The sequence below is a fragment of the Bipolaris sorokiniana genome, assembly GCF_000338995.1.
Source record: "Bipolaris sorokiniana ND90Pr unplaced genomic scaffold COCSAscaffold_14, whole genome shotgun sequence".
NCBI classification, from domain to species: Eukaryota; Fungi; Ascomycota; class Dothideomycetes; order Pleosporales; family Pleosporaceae; genus Bipolaris; species Bipolaris sorokiniana.
The window spans coordinates 500,967-520,550 of NW_006911908.1; the positions used below are offsets into that span (position 1 = coordinate 500,967).

The 19,584-nt window shown below is 51.7% G+C and overlaps 8 protein-coding genes across 8 annotated transcripts; 3 read left to right on the forward strand and 5 right to left on the reverse strand.

Annotated features, from left to right (window-relative positions):
* Positions 1 to 217: 217 nt before the first annotated feature.
* Positions 218 to 4,290, reverse strand: COCSADRAFT_40093 (uncharacterized protein). Its single transcript, XM_007705421.1, has one exon. The coding sequence runs from the start codon at positions 4,000 to 4,002 to the stop codon at positions 691 to 693; it is 3,312 nt and encodes a 1,103-aa protein (XP_007703611.1). The 5' UTR covers positions 4,003 to 4,290; the 3' UTR covers positions 218 to 690.
* An 804-nt stretch (positions 4,291 to 5,094) lies between these two features.
* Positions 5,095 to 6,239, forward strand: COCSADRAFT_40094 (uncharacterized protein). The gene has a single exon (XM_007705422.1). The coding sequence runs from the start codon at positions 5,499 to 5,501 to the stop codon at positions 6,048 to 6,050; it is 552 nt and encodes a 183-aa protein (XP_007703612.1). The 5' UTR covers positions 5,095 to 5,498; the 3' UTR covers positions 6,051 to 6,239.
* Positions 6,240 to 6,547: 308 nt separating this feature from the next.
* COCSADRAFT_193151 (uncharacterized protein) lies at positions 6,548 to 9,107 on the forward strand (the record flags this gene model as incomplete). Its single annotated transcript, XM_007705610.1, has 5 exons — positions 6,548 to 6,676; positions 6,773 to 6,900; positions 6,953 to 7,020; positions 7,067 to 7,317; positions 7,366 to 9,107. 5 exons carry the CDS (start codon positions 6,548 to 6,550, stop codon positions 8,989 to 8,991), a joined length of 2,202 nt encoding a protein of 733 aa, XP_007703800.1. The 3' UTR covers positions 8,992 to 9,107.
* A 741-nt stretch (positions 9,108 to 9,848) lies between these two features.
* COCSADRAFT_98396 (uncharacterized protein) lies at positions 9,849 to 11,783 on the forward strand (the record flags this gene model as incomplete). Its single annotated transcript, XM_007705611.1, has 1 exon — positions 9,849 to 11,783. One exon carries the CDS (start codon positions 9,849 to 9,851, stop codon positions 11,781 to 11,783), a length of 1,935 nt encoding a protein of 644 aa, XP_007703801.1.
* COCSADRAFT_40098 (uncharacterized protein) lies at positions 11,784 to 13,362 on the reverse strand. Its single transcript, XM_007705423.1, has 3 exons — positions 12,839 to 13,362; positions 12,326 to 12,729; positions 11,784 to 12,214 (listed from the first exon to the last, which is right to left on the reverse strand). Exons 1-3 carry the CDS (start codon positions 12,915 to 12,917, stop codon positions 11,906 to 11,908), a joined length of 792 nt encoding a protein of 263 aa, XP_007703613.1. The 5' UTR covers positions 12,918 to 13,362; the 3' UTR covers positions 11,784 to 11,905.
* A 254-nt stretch (positions 13,363 to 13,616) lies between these two features.
* On the reverse strand, positions 13,617 to 14,879 carry COCSADRAFT_40099 (uncharacterized protein). The gene has a single exon (XM_007705424.1). The coding sequence runs from the start codon at positions 14,782 to 14,784 to the stop codon at positions 13,705 to 13,707; it is 1,080 nt and encodes a 359-aa protein (XP_007703614.1). The 5' UTR covers positions 14,785 to 14,879; the 3' UTR covers positions 13,617 to 13,704.
* Positions 14,880 to 15,989: 1,110 nt separating this feature from the next.
* Positions 15,990 to 17,272, reverse strand: COCSADRAFT_40100 (uncharacterized protein). The gene is made up of 2 exons (XM_007705425.1): positions 16,651 to 17,272; positions 15,990 to 16,595 (listed from the first exon to the last, which is right to left on the reverse strand). Exons 1-2 carry the CDS (start codon positions 17,039 to 17,041, stop codon positions 16,162 to 16,164), a joined length of 825 nt encoding a protein of 274 aa, XP_007703615.1. The 5' UTR covers positions 17,042 to 17,272; the 3' UTR covers positions 15,990 to 16,161.
* Positions 17,273 to 17,474: 202 nt separating this feature from the next.
* On the reverse strand, positions 17,475 to 19,555 carry COCSADRAFT_40101 (uncharacterized protein). The gene is made up of 4 exons (XM_007705426.1): positions 19,275 to 19,555; positions 18,898 to 18,961; positions 18,418 to 18,849; positions 17,475 to 18,123 (listed from the first exon to the last, which is right to left on the reverse strand). Exons 1-4 carry the CDS (start codon positions 19,380 to 19,382, stop codon positions 17,639 to 17,641), a joined length of 1,089 nt encoding a protein of 362 aa, XP_007703616.1. The 5' UTR covers positions 19,383 to 19,555; the 3' UTR covers positions 17,475 to 17,638.
* Positions 19,556 to 19,584: the final 29 nt, after the last annotated feature.

Consider the following 19,584-nt stretch of genomic DNA (forward strand, 5'->3'; position numbering starts at 1 on the left):
CTTTTGAGTTGAAACTTCGTTTTCAGCGTACACAACAAACAAAGTCACACATCTCAGCTAAACCGACATGAAAGGTAAAGGCAGATGCAGGCTCCGAGCTCCGAATTGCGGGGCAGTTCGGAGGATGGAATGTGGATCCTTTCAAAAGTGGGGTGTTCGTCAAAAGAAGACAAGGATAATCCCTAAAATAATCCATGCAATCACATTCTGGGCGAGAACCAAAAGGTCAAACACGAAAATTTCCTAATTTCCCATCATGCATTGATTTTTGACAAAGTTGCTCTCTTGGCTTTCATGCTTATTTCACTTGAACCCGCCCTCTCCCCCCCAATCCATCCGCCCTTTTTCTGGGTCGCAGCCATGAGCAAAATAACCCTATGGGGGCGGTACCGGCCGGAATCGTTACTTTTTAGATGGAAATTATCGTAACGCCGTAGCCTTCCAACAAAATGTTGATGATGATTGGCGTCCATGCCAAGTACATAGCCCATGGATGTGAACAAGCAAGGTTGCAAAATGCAATTCCGCGGCCGACTTCTACGTATTATGTTCCCCTGGACTCATTCCAGACCTCAATTAGACGCTCCCTCAACCCTGCTGTCGGCCCCCTCCGCTGGCGCGGCAATTTGTGCTACTGTTTGAGCCGTTCCGAGCTAATCGTGACTAGTGAACCTGAGTGCTTTCGTTGCTTCAGCCGTTCCCGTTGATGATGGTGGCGCGAGCAGCATTGTTCACTCCATGTTGGGAGAGCACAATATCCATGAAACTCTTGCGAGGCTTGTGCTTCTTCTCCGGTAGCTCGTCGTTGATATCCGCCAGATGGATTCGTCGTCGCTTGCACTCAGCACGCATGTCGCTCAGTAACGGACGGAGGGTTTCCACCTTGTCCACTTCGGCATACAGAAGTGATTCCTCAATCCAATATAAACCTTCCAATGCTGCAAATTGGTTCCTAGCCTCCTTGATACTTTCTTGAATCTTCGCGTAATCAAAGTCTGGAGCACCTTCCATGGGAAATCGGAAATCCTGAGCTAGAAGCGCAACGTCGTATTGTCGGAGGATTGCATCTCGTTGTGTACGATTGACAGGAATTCGGGTCCAGTTCGAGTAAGGGGCATCGAGGTAGGCTAAATCGAGTTCGGGAAGTCCAAGTATGCCGACTACTTGGAACGAGCAGACGTAGGTCTTGCCAGGCAAGGCCTGTGAGCTCTTGAGATCTTGAGCGTTTGCGTAGAAGAGTGGAAGGAAGACGGCTGAGACGCCGAGCTCTTCGCCTGAAAAGTGGAGTGGTCGATTGGTACCTAGTTCACAGGCTCGCCGTAGGGCTCGAGGGAGTTTTGAAATACGATTTTGGCGTTCCAACAGTTCTTTCTGACGCTTGGCCTCTTCTTCCGCTTGCCGTTGTGTCTCTTCCTCTTTTTTGATACGAACAGCCTCCGCCTGCTCTGCTTGACGTCGGGCTTCAGCTTCCGCTTCCGCCTCTGCCTTCTTCTTCGCTTCTTCTGCTTCTGCAACCTTGCGAGCGGCCTCCTCTGCTTCCTTGATTTTTGCTTCGGCCTCGGCTTCTGCTGCTGCCTGAACAGCTTTCCGTTTCGCTTCTGCCTGTGCTTGTTGCTCTTCCTGACGCCTCAGACGCTCCACTTCAGGTGTTGCTACCCTTTCGGGTGGAGCCGGTGTCGACTTGGCAGATACAGTGGGAGTCCTCTTCACGCTAATGTCATCAGCTGATGCGTCCGACAGCCTCCGTTTTCTTATCTTTTCCTCGACGGTTTTGTATTTGATTTTGTTTTTGACAATCTTCCGTTCGTCAGGTGAATCGACCTCTGGGGTTGGTTTGGCGCTGATCGGTTTGGATGGCTTCACGGCTGCTTTAACTGGAGGTTTTGCGCTATGGTCTTCTTCGCTTTCGTCTGAACGTGTATGAACCGGTCGTTTGGATTCATTGTCGTCTGACCGTGCTTTCAGAGCTTTCCTGACCGGTTTTGCCTCTTCACCTTCGCCTTCGCTGTAGGACCGCCGCTTGACTTTGCGTGTAGGCGGCCGTACATCTTCCTCGCTCTCCTCTTCAGTCGAGTCGTCTTCTACAACACGTTTCCTCCTCTGGCCCTCTCGAGAGGCCTTTTCCTTTCCGGACATTAACCGTCGTGACTTTTGAGGCGCGGAGGATACAGTATTGGATTTTGTGAGATTGGCGCGTTTCGGCTCCGCTTGAGGCGAAGAAGAGCGTTCCCGTCGTGGAGATGATTTTCTCTTGACGCGATTGGCGGCAGGGATCGGTGTTTCTTTTTTGGTTCTTCGTGGACTTCGATGAGTTTTTTGGTACTCCTCACAAGCGCGTTTCAGCATGTCCCTCTCTTCTTCCCACTTCGGTCCATGTCGTTCTTCTGAGATTTCATAGTACGTCTTGTTGTCTTTGTTCCTCCGCGTAGGATTGAAGTTGTCTTGTTCAAGAAGTAGCTGTATAATCTTCAGGTATCCACGCCCAATGGCGACTGTCATGGGCGTCTCTGGATGCTTGGATGGATCGGGATCGGCCTTCAAGCCACTAGCCAAGAGAATGCTAAGAATGTCGTAGTGTCCGCCTCTGGCTGCTGCAACTCCGCAGGTGATGTTTGGCTTGATGTTGCTGTTTATCAATTCTCCCACAGCTAGGATGTCTCCGTCTCCAGCCTTTTCAATAAGGGTTTCAACATTGAATTCGTTGTACAAGAGGCGAGAAGCGGTTTTGGCCTGTTTCTGGGTGCGTTCTTGGTCGTTGGTAGAGGTATCCACTCGTTGTCTCATTGCTTCTCTCAGTTCTTTTTCAATCTCAGGCGCGTCCTCGTCTTCGGGATCAAGAACATCAATAGCGCGTTGTCCTTTTTTGTTCGAGTGGTGGGGATTGACCTGGCCCTGGTTGAGCAAAAGCTTGACTACGTCTAGATGCGAGTTTTCGACTGCATCGATGAGCGGCGTGTCACGGTCATGACTCTCGCAGTCGGTACGACAGCCTTTGCTTATCAGATAACGGACAACGGGCGCCCAACCATGCAGCGAGGCTTTTTGTAATGGAGTGATTCCAGCATAATCGGGCTGGTCGAGCTCGTCTGGCGCCTCCTCGTAAGCTTCTTTGACCGCGTCCAAGTCGCCCTTTTCACTTTCTCGAGCAAGACGAGTGGCACCAAACCGATCGATTTTTCGATGAGGCATGGTACGCGCAGGGGAAGTCAGAGCGCGATGTGTGGAACGCTTTACTCGGACATGCTGTTGCAGATGAGGTGCAGACAATGGCTGGGGTGAGGTTGAATGATCTGAGCTGGATCCTGACCAATGCTCCTCGTTGGACAGGGCAAGGTTGGTGACTTCGCGGCGCTTGCGACCGGCAATGCCTGTAGCAGTGGATTGGGTGGATTGGGAGCGTTTGTGTGGGCGGCCAAAGCCTGGCGTGTCGGTCTTGGCCTTCTGCCGCGGAGGCTCAAACGGAAACGAGTCATCGCGTAGCTTGCGCTTGCGGTTGTCAACAGTCGAGGCACTGCGGCCACGCGATTTGGCGGCATCGTTGGGGCTGGTGTCCTTTGTGCGCGTGTTTGGAGACGAAGGGGCCGGGCTCTTTGCGCCGTTGATTTTGACGTGGTTGCTGTTACGTTGGCGGCCGTTTGGCTGGGGCGAGTGCAGACGCGGCTCCTCTTTGATGGAGCGCAGACGTGTCGCGTCGCTGTTGCTGTGGTCGTCATCGTCATCATCATCGACGCGTTCCGTCTTGATCAGCTTGGAGTCAGCTGCAGGATTCTCGTCGCGCGACAGGACGACTGTCTCGGCCTCGGACTCGGGCTCTGCATCCTGATCGTCATGGGCGTCGTGGTTGGCAGGTGGCAGCGAGGTGTGGTCTGGCTTCCAGGATGAATGAAGAGCAGCAGCAGAGGGCTTGTGGGGCTGGCGTGGAGAGGAGCTGCGAGGGCGGTCGTGGAGGATGCCAACGGGGGCAGAGGGCGTGTTTACGAGAGTATCGGCATTACTGGTCATCACGATAAAGGACAGGACACTTGCAGTTCCTGCCTCATACTGGCTCGGCAGAGCAAGGGAAGGGAGGGAGCGCAGACGGCAGGAACACGGCGCTCAACTGCCCAGCGAGGGAGGGGGGTAGGACAATGGGCGTGTAGGCGGCAGCGACACCAGGGAGAGGCAGTGGGCGCAGAGGGCGTGATGGGGGGTGTCGCGCAGGGTGGAGTGGAGAGAGGAACAGCAGTGGAGGTTGAGCGAGAGGCCGGAGAAGAGACAGTCGAGGCTTGCGAGTAGCCAGGCGGCGCTGCACCACTCACCGGCGAGCGCCATTTGCTTGGATCCTAGGCGGGCCCCGTCTCTCCTGAACACAACCCTGCACTCTCGCCTGCGCCGGGGGTGCGGCTACTACTGGAGCGGATGCTGCTGGCTGGCGCTGCTGCGCGTGAAGCTGGAGCTGCTACAGCGGAGGCGACGGCGGACGGTGAATGCGAGCGTCTATGTATGTGTGCATGCCGTCGACCATGGGGCAGCTTTTTTTTTTTGCGGCGGCGGCATGGACAAAGGGCAGAGGGATGCAAAGGGCGCACGCAGCACGCGCGGCGACATGGCCACGCAGGCGGCGGGTGGTGAGCGCGCAAAGGCTATCGTTACCTGCGACACCTAGCGCACGGTGCGGGTTCCAGCTTTGGCTCGCTCGTGGGCGACGACCATGGCCAGGTGAGGGCGACGACGTGGGTTCCGGAGGGGCTGGACGTCGCCTGTACAGACATACGTAGCCATGCGCTGTCCCAGCCAGTCCCATGGGCGACGGGCAGTGGCAGTGGCAGCGGCAGCGATGCTCTGCCCACGCCAGCGGCGGCCTACCTACCCATAATACCACTGCTACCTGTGCCTGCACAGCTAACACCCGCTAGCAATGCTTACAACAGCGATCGCCGCCCTCGCCGCCTGGCCACAGTCATAATAATAACACAATTGGCACTGAACACCCGCGCCGTCAGCCACTTGCGGCTGCAACCACTGCCACCGTTGGCCCGCGGGTGCGCCAAGCACAGCCCGCCCACCATCCCATCATGCTGCCGTCACCGTCCCCATTCCCCTCCTCCCCCCCCAACAGACACGCTCCCCTCACGCCCTCACGCCCTCACGCCTCCAGCAGCCATGGCTCCGCTTCTGCCCACCCTCCTGCCCGCCCTCCTGCGTGCCTTCTACCTTGCTGCCTCACTTCTTGTATCGCGACACCACTTCAGCTCCGCCTGCGCCCACCACTAACCGCTGCTGCTTACTAGATCCTCGTCATACAGGCCGTTCCTGCACTACGCACCAGATTTCTAGCCTATGGCCCTCGTGCCACTACACTGCCCGCCCAGGGGAACCAGGAGCACCAGAAGCACCACCAGCAGCCCTCGGCACTCAGTCGCGCTCTCGACTATGCTGCCTCGCTGCAAGTCCCCCATCACTTCTTCACCCATTTCTACGTCACCTCAGTAGCCTGCTCGCTCTTGTGGGCATGGCAGATGCGCGTGTGGCATGCGCATAGGCAGCAACAGGTGGTGTGGGCGCTCCTGCTGCTTCAGGGTCTGCGGCGCATGCTCGAGTCACATGTCTATACTTCAGCCAGCAAGAGCACAATGTCAATTGCCCACTGGCTTCTCGGCCTTCTCTTCTACATCACCATCAACGCCGCCATCTGGGTCGAGACGCCTGGCAGCGCATCCGCGAATGCACTCCTTGTGCCAGGAGTCATCACAGCCCAGATGCTGCAGCGCTCTTACCACGCCCACCTCTACCGCCTGCGCACAGAGAGTAAAGGCTACCAGCTCCCGTCTCACCCCATGTTTCCCAATCTCCTCTGTCCGCATTACACTTGCGAGGTAGTCATCTACGCATTGTTATCGCTCATAGCAGCCCCACATGGCAGCTTGGTCAATTGGACTGTGGCCTGTGGAACCATGTTCGTCGCTACCAATCTCGGTGTGACGGCAGTAGGTACCAAGGAATGGTACATGGCAAAATTTGGTGCCGATAAGGTAGGTTCGCGGAAAAGAATGGTACCTGCTATGTGGTAATGCCCTTTGCTATGGGCCAAGCGGATGCTGAGGCGCCTATTCAAGTGTAGGTGACACGCCTTTGTATCTCCCTAGTATTGAACTTGCAAACTTGACACAACTCCCACCGGGAGTTTGATCTAACTCATTTGCTCTGGTGATTAATGCGCTCCTAAATACGTGACATATAAAATCAGACGTACATACAAGCAGAGAGTATTGCCAGTCAGTTGCATCACATGACGTCGTGTTTACGCTAGCCCACACTCGGCTGCGCCACGCGTGTGTTTGCCTAATCCAACAGGCTGCACCGTCTCGCATGGCCCCAGCAAACACGTCTAGGACGCCGCTTCCTCCTCGTCCAATTTGGTATAAATTACCAGCATAGAATTTGCCATTTGGAGCTCCTGTGCATCAGTTCCAAGCATCTAGCCTGGTCACAGTGTGCTTCAAAAGCACGTTGCACCATTACCATACGCATACGTGAGGCGCGTGCAGGGAACAATCAACACCAAGCCATGGCGGCCAAAGAAGCGACCGTCTACATTCTGGACCTCGGTCGTTCCATGGGCAAAAAGAGAAATGGCCGCGACCAGACTGATCTTGATTGGGCCTTGGAATATGTCTGGGACAAAATCACAACCACTGTAAGCCGACGTTCATTCGGCGATTTAGTGCTTTAGACACGCACGCCACCAAATAGCATCACATGATCCAGAGAACTGTGATTGACAACTTCCTAGGTTGCAACAGGCAGAAAAAGCGCGCTGATGAGCGTTATCGGTTGTCGCACTGACGAAACAGATCTCGCTAGTATCATAGAGGAGGACGAAGGCTATGATCATATCAGGGTCTTCTCCAAAATAAAGCAGTAGGTTCTATTCCACCATACAGGAATTGCTGCAATTCCTTACACTGAGCAGATATCTCCTTGGCGACATCCGCAATCTCCAAGAACATCTCAAGTCTAGTAGAACCAACAATGGAGATAGTGAGTCTTACCTACTACTCGGCATGCGCTTTATTAACACAGACAGTTCTCTCTGCTCTCGCAGTAGCAATACACATGATTGATACCGCAACCAGGGGTGCCAAGGGAAACCCTCTCAAGTACGACCGCAGAATCATCATCGTGACTGATGGTCGTGGGGAGATGGTCACAGACGATTTGGAGCAACTAACATCAAAAATCAAAGACCCGGAGGCTCCCTTCGAGATCACACTACTCGGCATCGACTTTGACGACCCCGACGTTGGCTTCAAAGAAGAGAACAAAGACCCCCAAAAGGTAGTGCTGGTCAAACCCTCTCATTATGTCATGGCTAACCAGACCTAGGCTCAAAACGAAGGCATATTGAAAAGCTTCATAGCAGATTGTGACGGTAACTTCGGCACCCTAGCCACAGCCATTGACCAACTTCATATGCCTCGTCTCAAAGAGACGCGGCCTGTCCACAGCTATAGAGGATCGCTAACTTTGGGCGACCCTACCAAGTACGATGCTACCATTACAATCGATATTGAGCGATACCCATGTACGATGATAGCAAAGCCACCAACAGCAAGTTCGTTCGTCATACGGACAGACGCTACTGGCTCATCAGGCCCGGTTATTGAGTCCTCGGCTGCTGGAACTGATCAAGACCAAGCAGCAACCGATCTCTCAGCAGTACGAAATCAGCGTGTATATCAGGTGGAAAGCCAGACTGAACCCGGCATCAAGAAGAACGTTGAAATGGACGAGTTGGAGCGGGGCTACGAATATGGCAGTACGGCCGTTCACATTTCCGAGTCCGACATGAATGTTGTCAAACTGGAAACACAACAAGCGATGGAGCTAGTGGGTTTTGTCAGAGCTGAGGACTTCGAACGGTACCTCCCTCTCAGTCGGACAAACTTCATTGTCCCACAAAAGGCCAACCAGCCTGCTCAATTGGGCTTGTCATCTTTCATACATGCACTATATGAGGCTGATTGCTACGCAGTCGCAAGGCTGGTTGCAAAGGATTTAAAGCCCCCAGTCTTGCTACTGCTTGTCCCGCGCATCGAGCCAGAGTGGGAGGCTCTGGTAGACGTAGAGCTTCCTTTCGAAGAAGACATGAGGCGGTATAAGTTCCCACCGTTAGATCGAAAGCTTACAGTCAGCGGTAAAGTTATAACGGAGCACAAGGATCTGCCCACTAAAAATCTCGTCGACGCAGTGAGCGACTACGTCGATGCCATGGACTTATCAACCTTTGGCCGCGACGAAGACGGAAACGAAGACGAGTACGCCAAACCAGAAGATACATTCTCACCTCTTGTCCACCGCATCAACCAGGTTATACGATGGCGAGCGACACATCCCGATCCCAGCCTGCCGATACCTGATCCGCCGGAAATTCTCATCAAATATTCCATGCCACCAGCAGATCTTGTCGTGTCAGCACAAAAGCAACTCAATGCCGTCAAGCAAGCGGCAGAATTGAAGAAAGTACCACCAAAGGTCAAGGGCCGAGGCAAGCGCCAGCGTACCGAGCGTGATAAGCCTCTTTCAGGTTTGGATGTCGATCAACTCCTGGGCAATCCCAAACGCGTCAAAATCGAGTCTAAAAATCTGATTCCCTCGTTCAAACAAGCTCTCTCTGCTTCCGACGACTTGGATGCCATCCAAGATGCCGCTGATGGCATTGCAAAAGAAATCCGCTCGCTCATCAGCAATAGTGTCGGTGACAACGCGTACCAGCGTGCGCTTGAGGCAATTCGTGTCATGCGTGAAGAACTCACTGAGCTTGAGGAGCCAGAGATCTACAACGCATTCATCAAGCAGTTGAAAGAAGATATTCTAGGTGGAAAGCTAAACGGTAACCGTAGAGAGATGTGGTGGAGAATCAGAGGCAACCGGTATGGACTCATCGATTCCAAGAGGAGCTATGTCAGTCCTGTTACAGAAGACGAGGCGAAGAGATTCTACGAGGTCTGAAGCGGTCGTGTCATGTTGGTCTACTGAGCTTGAAAGATATATGCAACAATGATGGAATGCACATGTACGGTGATATTACGGCAACTAAAAATACGTTTAATCTCGCTTTGAACCCTGCATCTTTTTCTCTTACCCGATACTGTTTCAAGGGACAACGGCTTTACGGTTCATTAGTGCGCTACTACCTAGAGGGCTGAGGATTTTGGCCCCCAAGAGAAAAAAAAAGATTGCGAACACAATGCAAGCGATACGACTTGCCGCTTTCTGACATTTTTTGGTGGAGCCTAAATGCGCGCACGTCCAATAGGAATATGCTGGCTTCAGCCTCACACGTGTAACCCTCGCCAGCTGACTCTAATTGCGCTTCAGCTGTGCGACCTGTCTGGCGCGTATTGACGTCTAGACCTTCTCCTCCTTTCAATATCAATCACAACACCATTCTACGTGAATACAGCGAAGCACATAGCATGCTTCGTAATGTAGAGCAACCACAGACATTCAACATGGACGTCCCGCACACGGAACACGGAAATTCGCCCCCAACGCCAGGCATAACCATCTCGAGACCAGGAGCCTATGCTTCGCTGCCCACCAGAAACAGTGATGAGTCCCTTCACGATTTGAGCGACAGGCGCTCAAGATTCGAAGAAGATATCGATTCCGGCCTAGGCATCCACATGCACTCGCTAGGATCGCAAAAGTCTCCAGATGTTGCATATTCAGCTCTAGATGCAGATAGAAAGCGACCCAGCATGTTCTCTCGGGCTTCAAGTACGGATCCCATGACGCAAAGGCTCATTGCCCATCGCGCTACACAATCAGCACAATGGCGTATACATTGGCGCCCACCAGCGCTCATGGTTTTTGCTTTTCTCATGGGAATTGTTTTCGCATTCTTCCAACATCTTCTATACACTGCCCTGCATCACAAAGAGGAAGCCGATGAAAACAAAAAGTTCCGCTTGGTTCTCTACGGCCGTGTGCTAGCCTACCTCTCCAAGGTCGCATTCGGAGGGTGCGTTGTTCTGGTCTTCCGACAGCGACTATGGAGGACGTTTCGAGAGCGGGCATTGACGGTGCTCTCCATCGACCAGCTCTTCGGCGCAACAGAAGACCCTTCTCTCTTTGCAAATTGGGAGGCCATTACCAATGCTCCTATTCTTGTACTCGTCGCTATGATCATCTGGCTGATACCCTTGGCAACAATCATCTTCTCGCCTGGCGCCCTCACCTTTGGTACCTATCTTGACTTCGAGGCTGTCGACATTTTAGTTCCGACGCTTAATTTTTCGATGGAATCCACTAAGAACTGGCGCTACCCGGTTAAAATGGCTGACGGAAGCAATAAGAAATCTGTAATGTATTACAACACCACTGATATCGCTGGCACAGCACCTGGTTGGTTCGATTACTACGACCAGCCATCTGCAGAGTTGGTACGGATTGGAGTTTTGCTGGCGTACAGCAATATGGACCATCCAAACACCCGGCAAGGCGCTCGACAACAGGCTTGTGGAGGACAATACAACTGCACCTACGAACAGACCTTTAATGGACCCGGTTATCAATGCGAGGAGATCAACGATGAGAACAAACTTCGCGAACTAGACGCACCGTTTAACCATAGCAAAATAGCCCCACAGGGTCGCGCAGCCTACCTTGCCGAGGTTGATATTGGGGACTACAAACGGCCACAAGCTGACGAGTTCCGCAAAGGGCCCGGAGGACTGCCTCTTGGTGAAGCACCTGAAAATTTGGGTGTTTTCAAGTCAGAGCCTATGTTATGGATCGGTTACACTACTAATTCGACGGAAAGACTACCGCCTGGCGACCCTCTTGCAAAACACTGGACCCATCGCTTTGATTCTCACATTATCCGATGTGTACACATGGAGACCAAGTACACAGTGAAATGGAATTTTACCGAGCCTTTCTTCAAGTCGATAGCCAAGCGAGAGTATCTTACCCCAATTGTGGATACAAATTTCACTCATGGCCTCTACGGTCTAACAAACCACACGCGAGACCCTGAGCCAGCAAAGAACTACATCAGCCCACGCGATGATGTGGGTCTTTATAAGAAAACCGCCGCCTACCATGCTCTAGGTTCCATGTTCCGGGGATTTCTTCGCGGGCACGTCGATCTCGAACCCCCTTTACCGGGACCCTATTATTCTCAGGTCTATTCCGACGTCACCAAGACACGACTAGTGCACAAGAATGCGGAGCCCAAGAGAAACCTAGGAGCTGAAATTGAGGCTTTCTACTCAGACATGGTTCTCTCGCTGTTCTCTGCACCAGAAATGCTCGCCGTTAACGAAGAGAAGCTCACAGTCGAGCGATCGCGACTCCAGTCTTCTTTCGTATACGTACCTGGGCGATTATGGAAGTGCTACATTCCAGTCATTTTCGTCACGTTATGTATACTTCTCTTTGGATTGTTTACCATCTGGGAAGACGGAACGACTTTTTCCACTGGATTTTCGCGTATTCTCGTTACCACGCGAAACGTGACTTTGGACAATATCAGTCGTGGCGCGTGTCTTGGAAACGATCCCTTTCCGATGGAGCTCATGAATACGAGGCTCAAGTTTGGCGCTCTTGCCGATGGCAGTGATCCTCCTGCATATTCAAGTGAGGAGTACCAAGGTGGAGGCGGAGTTCAGAGCATTGGTCATTGTGCATTTGGTGTTGCATCCGAGGTCGGGCCCATTTACAAAGGCATGCCTTATGCTGGTCTCAACCGCCCCGATAAGAAGCGGGTTACATATTCGGACATGGAAAGTGGATAGGGGAAATTTGTAACTAGTACGTTATCTTTAATTGTGGATACACTCAAACATGATTCTAACTTATTTCTCTCAGCTCTCCAGTCGCCTTTTTCAACAGCAACGATTCTCTGCTCAGCCCCAGCTTAACAAATACCGATAACACCATTGACTGGAATATCAATACTCGTTGTGTAACTCGCCGCATCACTGAGCAAATACACATACGCACCTCCGAGCTCCTCAACCGCCGCTAACCGTGGTATGCCACCATAGTACTTGAGCTGCTGCTCCCAATCCGGCTGCTGCTCAACCCAGTACGTCATTGCTGTCTTGACCAGACCCGGCGATACGGAGTTGACTCGGATGTTGTACTGCGCCCACTCCATAGCAAGCGTATGCGTCATATTCCTGATGCCCGCCTTGGACGCACCATACGGCGCTGAGGGAACGCGCTGTAAAAGCCGTCAGTCAGCAATTCGATCCCTCTACACCATGAAAAAAGAAGAAGAAGAAGAAGAAGAAGAAAGAAGGGAAATAAGGAAAAATGGAGGAGCTATACACACCTTATTCGGCCGATACGACGCCATACTCGCCGTAAAAACAATACTTCCCTTAACCCCCTGCTTAATAAACGCCCTCGCCGCACACCGCGCCGAGTAGAAACTGCCATACAAATTCACGCCCCACAGCTGATCAATCTCTTCCGTCGTAAAGTCCAGTGCCGCCTTGTGCTTTGTGCGCCCCGCATTGCATACCATGCCGTGCAGCGCCCCCGCTTCACCCAGCACCTTGTCGACGGCGGCCTGGATCGACTCTTCTTTCGTGACGTCTGCCTCCAGTGCGAAGAACTGGTTTGGGTATTTGGCGGCGAGGGCGCTGAAGTCGTCACCCGGGGCGCCGATGTCGAGGGAGTAGACTTTGGAGGCGCCATTGGAGAGGCAGCAGTCTGCTATGCCGAGGCCGATGCCTGAGGGGGGTTTTTATTAGATATATTCTTGTCATCCGCATGGTAAGGATATAAATGTCTTTTTTTTGTTAAGGGGGAGGGGGAGGGGGAGGGGCGGCGCTTTACGTACCTCTGTTTGCACCGGTAATGGCGATTACCTTGCCTTCCAACTGCACTTTTTTGACGGGTTCGGAAGAACTGGATGCCATGTTGATATCTGCAATCCTTTTCTTTCCCTCAACTAATTCCAATCAAAAAAAATGATCAAATGAAAATGAAAATGAAAATATATGCCTCTGTACGTATGTGATGAACTAATGTACCAATGTATCTCGTCCCCCGCGCTCTTCCCCTTCCTACTTATACACCTCTGTCCATCCTCCATCCCCATCTTTCCTTCCTTCCTCGCTATCCCCATAACTCGCCCCCACAATTCCCGATCGTAACGAGCATGCACGCAAGCCTCGTACCCTCTGGTGCTTCGTCTCGAGGCACATTTCGGCTGCATTGGGGCTAGCTTTGGTGCCACTGCAATCGCGGAATAAGTGCCGAGAAGAGGGCGATCATCCCTGCCTCACCCGTTTTGAGATCTGGGGTAGTAAGTAAGTGGCTAAGTTAGGAATCTTTTGGGAGATGGGCAATTGTGAGGGGGGCGGGGTTAGAGGTGGTGAGGGGTAATGAATACGAGGGGGGGGGGGGGTTTATTGGGCGATTTAAAAGCTTTAAGATTTTCTCATCTAGTATTGGCTTGTTGTTTGTATGGATTGCATTTGGGTCTGGTCGGTTACTTTGGACCTTATTTCTGCCACCAAAAAAAAACGAAGGGAAAAGAAGCTCGGTAAGTAAGCCGTACCTCTCTCTCTCGCAACGAGCGCAACCAGAAAAAAAAAGAGGGCCCCAACTTGAACTTTTTTTGGTAACCTATGTATGTATGTAGTATTTACAACCTTTTCGCCCCCAACATCCCAAATCCGCCTACTAGTGTACGAATGCTTTTTAATTGAACACAACAGTCTTTTGTCCATTCAAAAACACTCGCTTTTCACTCCACCATTTCACCGCCGCAGCGAGCACCTGGCTCTCGACATTGCTGCCCTCCTCGACAAGCTGCTTGGGACTCAACGCATGATCGACCCTCGCAACGCGCTGCTCGATAATAGGTCCTTCGTCCAAATCCGCCGTGACAAAATGCGCGGTAGCCCCGATAATCTTGACGCCGCGCTCGTAGGCCTGATGGTACGGCTTTGCTCCCTTAAACGACGGCAGGAACGAGTGATGGATATTGATTATCTTGCCTGACATTTCTGTGCATAAGCGTGGCGACAAGACTTGCATGTAGCGCGCAAGCACCACAAGATCGATATTATGCTGCTTGATAAGATCGAGAATCTGCGTCTCTTGCTGCTCCTTGGTGTCCTTTGTAACAGGCAGATGGTGGAACTCGATACCGTTGTTCTTTGCCAACTCTGCGAATTCGCTGTGGTTCGACACAATGAGCGGCACGTCGACTTTGAGCTGGCCCGACTTGACTCGGAACAAGAGGTCGTTGAGGCAGTGCCCGATTTTCGAGACCATGATGAGCACTTTGGGCTTTGCGTCTACGCGCCGGATTTGGTACGTCATGCTCATTTCAGAGGCAAGCGTGGCCATGCTGGCTTGCAGCGCGGATACGTCCGAGGCATGGCCAAAGTGCACGCGCATGAAGAAGGTCTTGGAGTCTGGGTCGGAAAACTGCTGCAGATCCAGAATCGTGAGGTTTTCCTTTGCCAGTAGGCCCGTCACGGCGTAGACGATTCCTGCCTTGTCAGGGCACGAAAGCGTGAGGTAGTGGTCGTCGCCTGCCATTTTGGATGTTGAAATCCTTTCTGCCGAACCGAGTTGTTGAAGGCGAGGAACACTGCTTGCTAGAGAGCGTCTGTTGCCAAAGTGTGACTGTTTTGTAGAAATTTTAGGACATGGGCTTTGCCGAGTTCGGATGACCTCGTTTGGTGCGTAATAGGTGGATGGCCGGACCGCACTTGCGCGGGTCAGCGTGTGGAGTGACCGTGGGTAGGTGCGCACTGAACGTAGAAACATGTTCGCCTGTTCGGTTCCGTCTCCTTGCCTAGGAGATTGAGCGCGGGATGGCGAACGTTTTTCAAACCGTGTAAAAGTTAACTTTCCGGTCAAGGTGGCCGAACTCGGCCGGCCAATGGCATCTAGCGTTGTAATAGACGAAGGAACTCTGGCGCTTGTGAGGACTAGAATCTCATTGAACGTCTTTCCATTCTTACACTCACAGAGCAAGTTTTGTATGCTCCGAGTAACAGTATGTTGAGATGCCATTGTTTGATGGGGATATAATCCATGTTCAATAGAATCATGGATTGGATGATACGTCATATATCTTTGAGTCATATACAAAGCGCGATTAATTCGAAATGCCCCTGGTGCAGATACATGCATGCTCCAAACGGTCCCAAGTTCAATACAAATCTCTACATTTCCTCAACTTGGTCTGATACCACACTAGGGACTTTAGCCTTCTCGGGACCCCTCGCGTATTAACCTTATCTCTCGAGCACTTGTCGATATACGATTAGTACAGCCATCTAGGCGAGGCCAGTGGCTTGATATGCGGCAGATCAGCGCTCACTCTCTATCAAAGTTTCTCTAGCATCTCTCAATATCTACCTTTCATAAAAGTGAGACGTTATAGAAGTGAGTATGTTCAATAACCACATAGTGACGCCAACATTATCGAATGATCATCAAGGATAACTGGACGCATACTACATAGTAAAAGTCAGGAAACGATGTCATATGCTTTGAACTACAGAAGAGGGTCTGTTTCCTTTACGCCATGGAAATCATTGTCATAAAGGCGCTCATAAGTGGAAATATAATTTCATCGATTGTAGTAATTTCCTACAAACTCACCATCCATACTACTGTCCAAAAGCTTCACGTCCATAGAGATCAAAAGTTTGTTGTGCAAATATCGCTTGAACGGTAGTTAAACAAGAGTTCTTCGATTAGAGGACTCAAAAAGTAAGTTCATAATATGATGTTGACACGAAGAGTTCAAACTCTGTGGGAAAATGCTTGCTCAATTTATCGCTCACAGCACAAAGACTAATTGGTGTTGTGTGTTACTGTTCACCATGAAAATTTTAATTTGAGCATCCACAAGCAAAATGCTTGGCTTTGAGTAATTATTAGCTTCACCCTGTACTGAACTCCTCCGAGACTAAACCATAGTAGCCTACTTTGATTGTTCCTACTAGAGGATCGCAATGAATTCCCTCGTAATATGACTTCTATTCATACTAGAATGTAATGGTATTCTAATAGCCTACATTTCACTCCAAAGACCCCGGAAACATGGATATAAGACAACCGTGTCCCAAACGCCATCGCTATGCACAAAACCCGCGAAACAACAGCATAAACATCCACCCTATTGTCGCCTCGCTATACACTATCCTCATCCTCTACGTCACTATCTTCTCTCTCCTCCCATCCTACCATACGTCGAAGAACACGGTTCTCTTCTCCAAGCTCTTTGCAACGTCCGCGCAAGCCTGCCTCAACTTCTCCCTGCATTCGTAGTGCGTTCCTTGCGTTTTCCGCTACGCGGCTAAGTCCCGCTTGCCATTCTGCGTGCTCGATCCTTAGACTCATAGATGTAGATCGCTCTTGCTCAAGCAGTGTTTGGTAATGTTTGTGAAGCGCGAGGATCGACGATGTTTGGGAATAAGCATATGGGCGCAACTTGTCAAGTAAAAGAGCCAAGGCGGACTCGTAGTCTGTGAGGAGAGCGGAGAGGGATGTGTTGGTTGCGGTGAGGGAAGCGATGGTAGATTGGGCTGTTGTGAGCTGGTTTTGGAGATGTGTCTGGGTCGCTGCTGCGAAGAGTGTTAGGATGGCATTCTGATTGCTGTGAAATGGCAGCTAACATACCGTTGATCTCTCCATTCAATTCTCTCATACTCACGCCATTCCCCCTCGGTGCGGCGCCACCGCCAACCTCTCCGCCTTCCTCCAAAGCAGCCCTTCCTTGTATCGCAGCAACCCCTTCTACAATACCTCTTGTCTGCGCCTTGTTCTCCTCCAACAGCTGGCTCAACTGCTGTACCACGGCCCAGAGGTGGTTCATGTCCGTCTGCTGACCACCGCTTGGCAGTCCGTTGACCATTGGAATACCGTTTTGGCCGCCGCCGTTCACTTGCGATCCTGCTATGCTGCCAGCTTGCGAGTGTGAGGGTGAGGGCGGTGGGCGCGATTGGTTATGTTGTTGCTGTTGTTGCTGGGCCTGTTGTTGGGAGGACTCAAGGAAGGAATAGTTGTTCATGACGAAGTCAGGTGTTCGCGTGGAGGGGGGTCAGACTTGTGCAGATGCCGGTTGGGTTTGGATTGGCGTGTGGCGTAGGCCGACGGCGTCGGTAGACTTGCGGACAACCACTTGTCTGATTGGACTAGAAGACAGCGCCCCAGGATGAGCGCGTAAATGCGGCTGATAGTTGAGGCGACACTAAAATTCAATGCTTGGTATGTATGCGGGGTGTCTTGCGGGGTCAAAGCGAGCATTCGTGTTGCGGCTTCGCGTTAGGGGTAGACAGGGCCTACCTAAGTCTTGCACAAAAACGCGCTAGTGGCTTGGCGGTGTACAGAGTATATGTGCTCCTGTAGAGTCAGACCCACAACTGTAGGAGAGAAGTGGAGTGTCAGGAAAGAAGAGGTTGTGACCAGACGGGACATTGTCAAAGAAATGTTAACATGCAAATTTCTCGAAGAGCAAGACTGGTTACCACTCAATTCTGTCAACACCAGTCGACACTTTAAACGCACGCCTGCTCTAAATCAACGTATCCAATCTCCATTGCATATTATCCAATTACAGAGTAGCTAGCGCGAGTCTGGTATATAAACGGCACTGTTATACAGATGCTCATCGATCTGGCAATACATATCGCCTCTCGACACTCATCTCACGATCCGCTTCGTCCTCACCCTCAAACCTGAGCCTCACCAGGTTCTCAACCGTATCTCCTTCCCTCCCACCATCTTCCTTCTTCACTTTGCCATCAGCTTGTCTCCATGTAGCCACAACTTCCGCTTTGTAAAAGGTGGTCGTGCCTGGATAAAGAGCGAGTACATTCTTGCCCTTAGGAAGGTCAGGCAGCGTCGCATTAGAGGATTGGGGCGGAATTGGAATCAGATGATTCACCGAGGCGCGATATGGCGCGGATGGGGTTGGAGGATCTGGATCGGCATCTATAATTTCATATCGACGCTGCTTGCCTTCGCCGATGACTGATGTCACGCGACAGAGGATACCTTCACCCTCAAAAGACATGGACGAGGAGGAGGATCGATTTTTGGCGTTATTGCGGTAGAGTACCTCAGTCTGCGGGGTAAGGCGCGGTCGAACTTCTGGAATTTGTCAGCCCCCGTTGATATCGAGTATGATGGGATGACGGCTATGTAGCGGATGCTAAACGGGAAAGTTACATGGTGGCATGAGCACACAGAAAAGAGGTATGAGATGGGACGAGGTGAAATTTTGAGCTTGCCTATCCGACTACAAACCTCGAACAAGCCGAAAGGAAAGATGCCAAAGTGGGTATCATCTGTCGTCTAGAAAGAACGCCGAAAGCGAAGGAGCTCAACGCTTGGTCTTGTATTTGATCTTGGGCTTGGGCTTGGAAGAAGGAAGAACCATCTTACCCTTACCCGAGTCATCCTTGTCGTCTTCCATCTTGACGCTGCCCTCTCTCGCAATGGGGACTGACCCTGCCCTGCTGCCACCAGACTTGGCAACCAGTCGGTCTTTCTGGCTGCTGATGATAACTTTGGGGCTAGGGCCTCCGGGGCTATCTGCAGTCAGACTGTCGCGGTCATCGATGCTATCGGTCAGCTTTCGCTTGCCCTGGCGGTCGCGCCCAGACTTCCCATGCCCAACGCTAGTAGATCGTGAAGCAGATGGCTGAGCTTCTTCAGAGTTGCGCAAAGCGGCAAGGAGAGTCATTTGTGTATGAACGTCGTTACCACCTTCGATAGGCTGGAGGAGAGCTTGGACCTCTTCCACCTTGCGGATATTATCTCGTAAGAGGTCCTCCAAATCATCATCAATACGGGCTGAGCGTTCCTCTCCACGGTCTGCTCAAGTTAGTGCTGGTGCTGCCACGCCAGCTGGTCTCAGCGTACCTGTACGAGCGGCCTGCTCTGCTTGGAGAGCAAGGATTTTTTCCTGGAGAAGGTCTGATTCTTTCTGCGACACGTTAGTAGAGGGCGACGGCGTGGGATAGCTTGATCCGGGGTGGCGAAAGGAAGCATGAACGGTAGGGTATTGGAGCTTCACGCATCGCAACCATTCTGTCCACAAGGCTATCATAGGCCACTGGGCTTTTGTCACGTCCGTCTCTCATCGTTGATCATGAGCTTGATATACATGGTGCTGGATCGAGCATAGCCAATGGACTCTCGAGAGTCGCGTAGCTTGTGGATTACATGGCGCGTTGTGAATACAGTCAAAAACTAGCAAACAAGAGTGCTGAGGATGCATTGATTGAGATGTCTCATACCATGAGCTGATCAACCCTTCGGCCATCGGATTTGATCGAGTTCCAAATCACCCGCTCCTCATCGAACTCCTCCTTGAGTTGGCCGCGGGGCCTGCTTCGAGCAGCCATATTGACGGAAGTTGTTCTCCGCCAGCTCCCCGGCACTTTCTGTGTTACCGGACGCGTTGCAGGCAGGTCATGTGGGAGCGGTGTGGTTTGGTGGAGGGAGAGTGAAAGAAGCAGGAAATGCAAACGAGAGCACGTGTAGTTGATTGCGATGCAGGGTAGGAGCCGCGCTAGCAACGGAAGAGGGGTAGGGTCTCCATGAGCT

Coding starts and splice junctions, on each gene's coding strand:
- COCSADRAFT_40093 (XM_007705421.1), bottom strand. CDS start 4,002: ATGACCAGTAATGCCGATACTCTCGTAAACACGCCCTCTGCCCCCGTT.
- COCSADRAFT_40094 (XM_007705422.1), top strand. CDS start 5,499: ATGCGCGTGTGGCATGCGCATAGGCAGCAACAGGTGGTGTGGGCGCTC.
- COCSADRAFT_40098 (XM_007705423.1), bottom strand. CDS start 12,917: ATGGCATCCAGTTCTTCCGAACCCGTCAAAAAAGTGCAGTTGGAAGGC. Junction 12,730..12,838: donor CATTACCGGTGCAAACAGAG/GTACGTAAAGCG, acceptor AACCCCCCTCAG/GCATCGGCCTCGGCATAGCA. Junction 12,215..12,325: donor CGTCGTATCGGCCGAATAAG/GTGTGTATAGCT, acceptor CGGCTTTTACAG/CGCGTTCCCTCAGCGCCGTA.
- COCSADRAFT_40099 (XM_007705424.1), bottom strand. CDS start 14,784: ATGTTTCTACGTTCAGTGCGCACCTACCCACGGTCACTCCACACGCTG.
- COCSADRAFT_40100 (XM_007705425.1), bottom strand. CDS start 17,041: ATGAACAACTATTCCTTCCTTGAGTCCTCCCAACAACAGGCCCAGCAA. Junction 16,596..16,650: donor ATTGAATGGAGAGATCAACG/GTATGTTAGCTG, acceptor CACTCTTCGCAG/CAGCGACCCAGACACATCTC.
- COCSADRAFT_40101 (XM_007705426.1), bottom strand. CDS start 19,382: ATGGCTGCTCGAAGCAGGCCCCGCGGCCAACTCAAGGAGGAGTTCGAT. Junction 18,850..18,897: donor AGAGCAGGCCGCTCGTACAG/GTACGCTGAGAC, acceptor TAACTTGAGCAG/ACCGTGGAGAGGAACGCTCA. Junction 18,124..18,417: donor CAAGGATGACTCGGGTAAGG/GTAAGATGGTTC, acceptor GACAAATTCCAG/AAGTTCGACCGCGCCTTACC.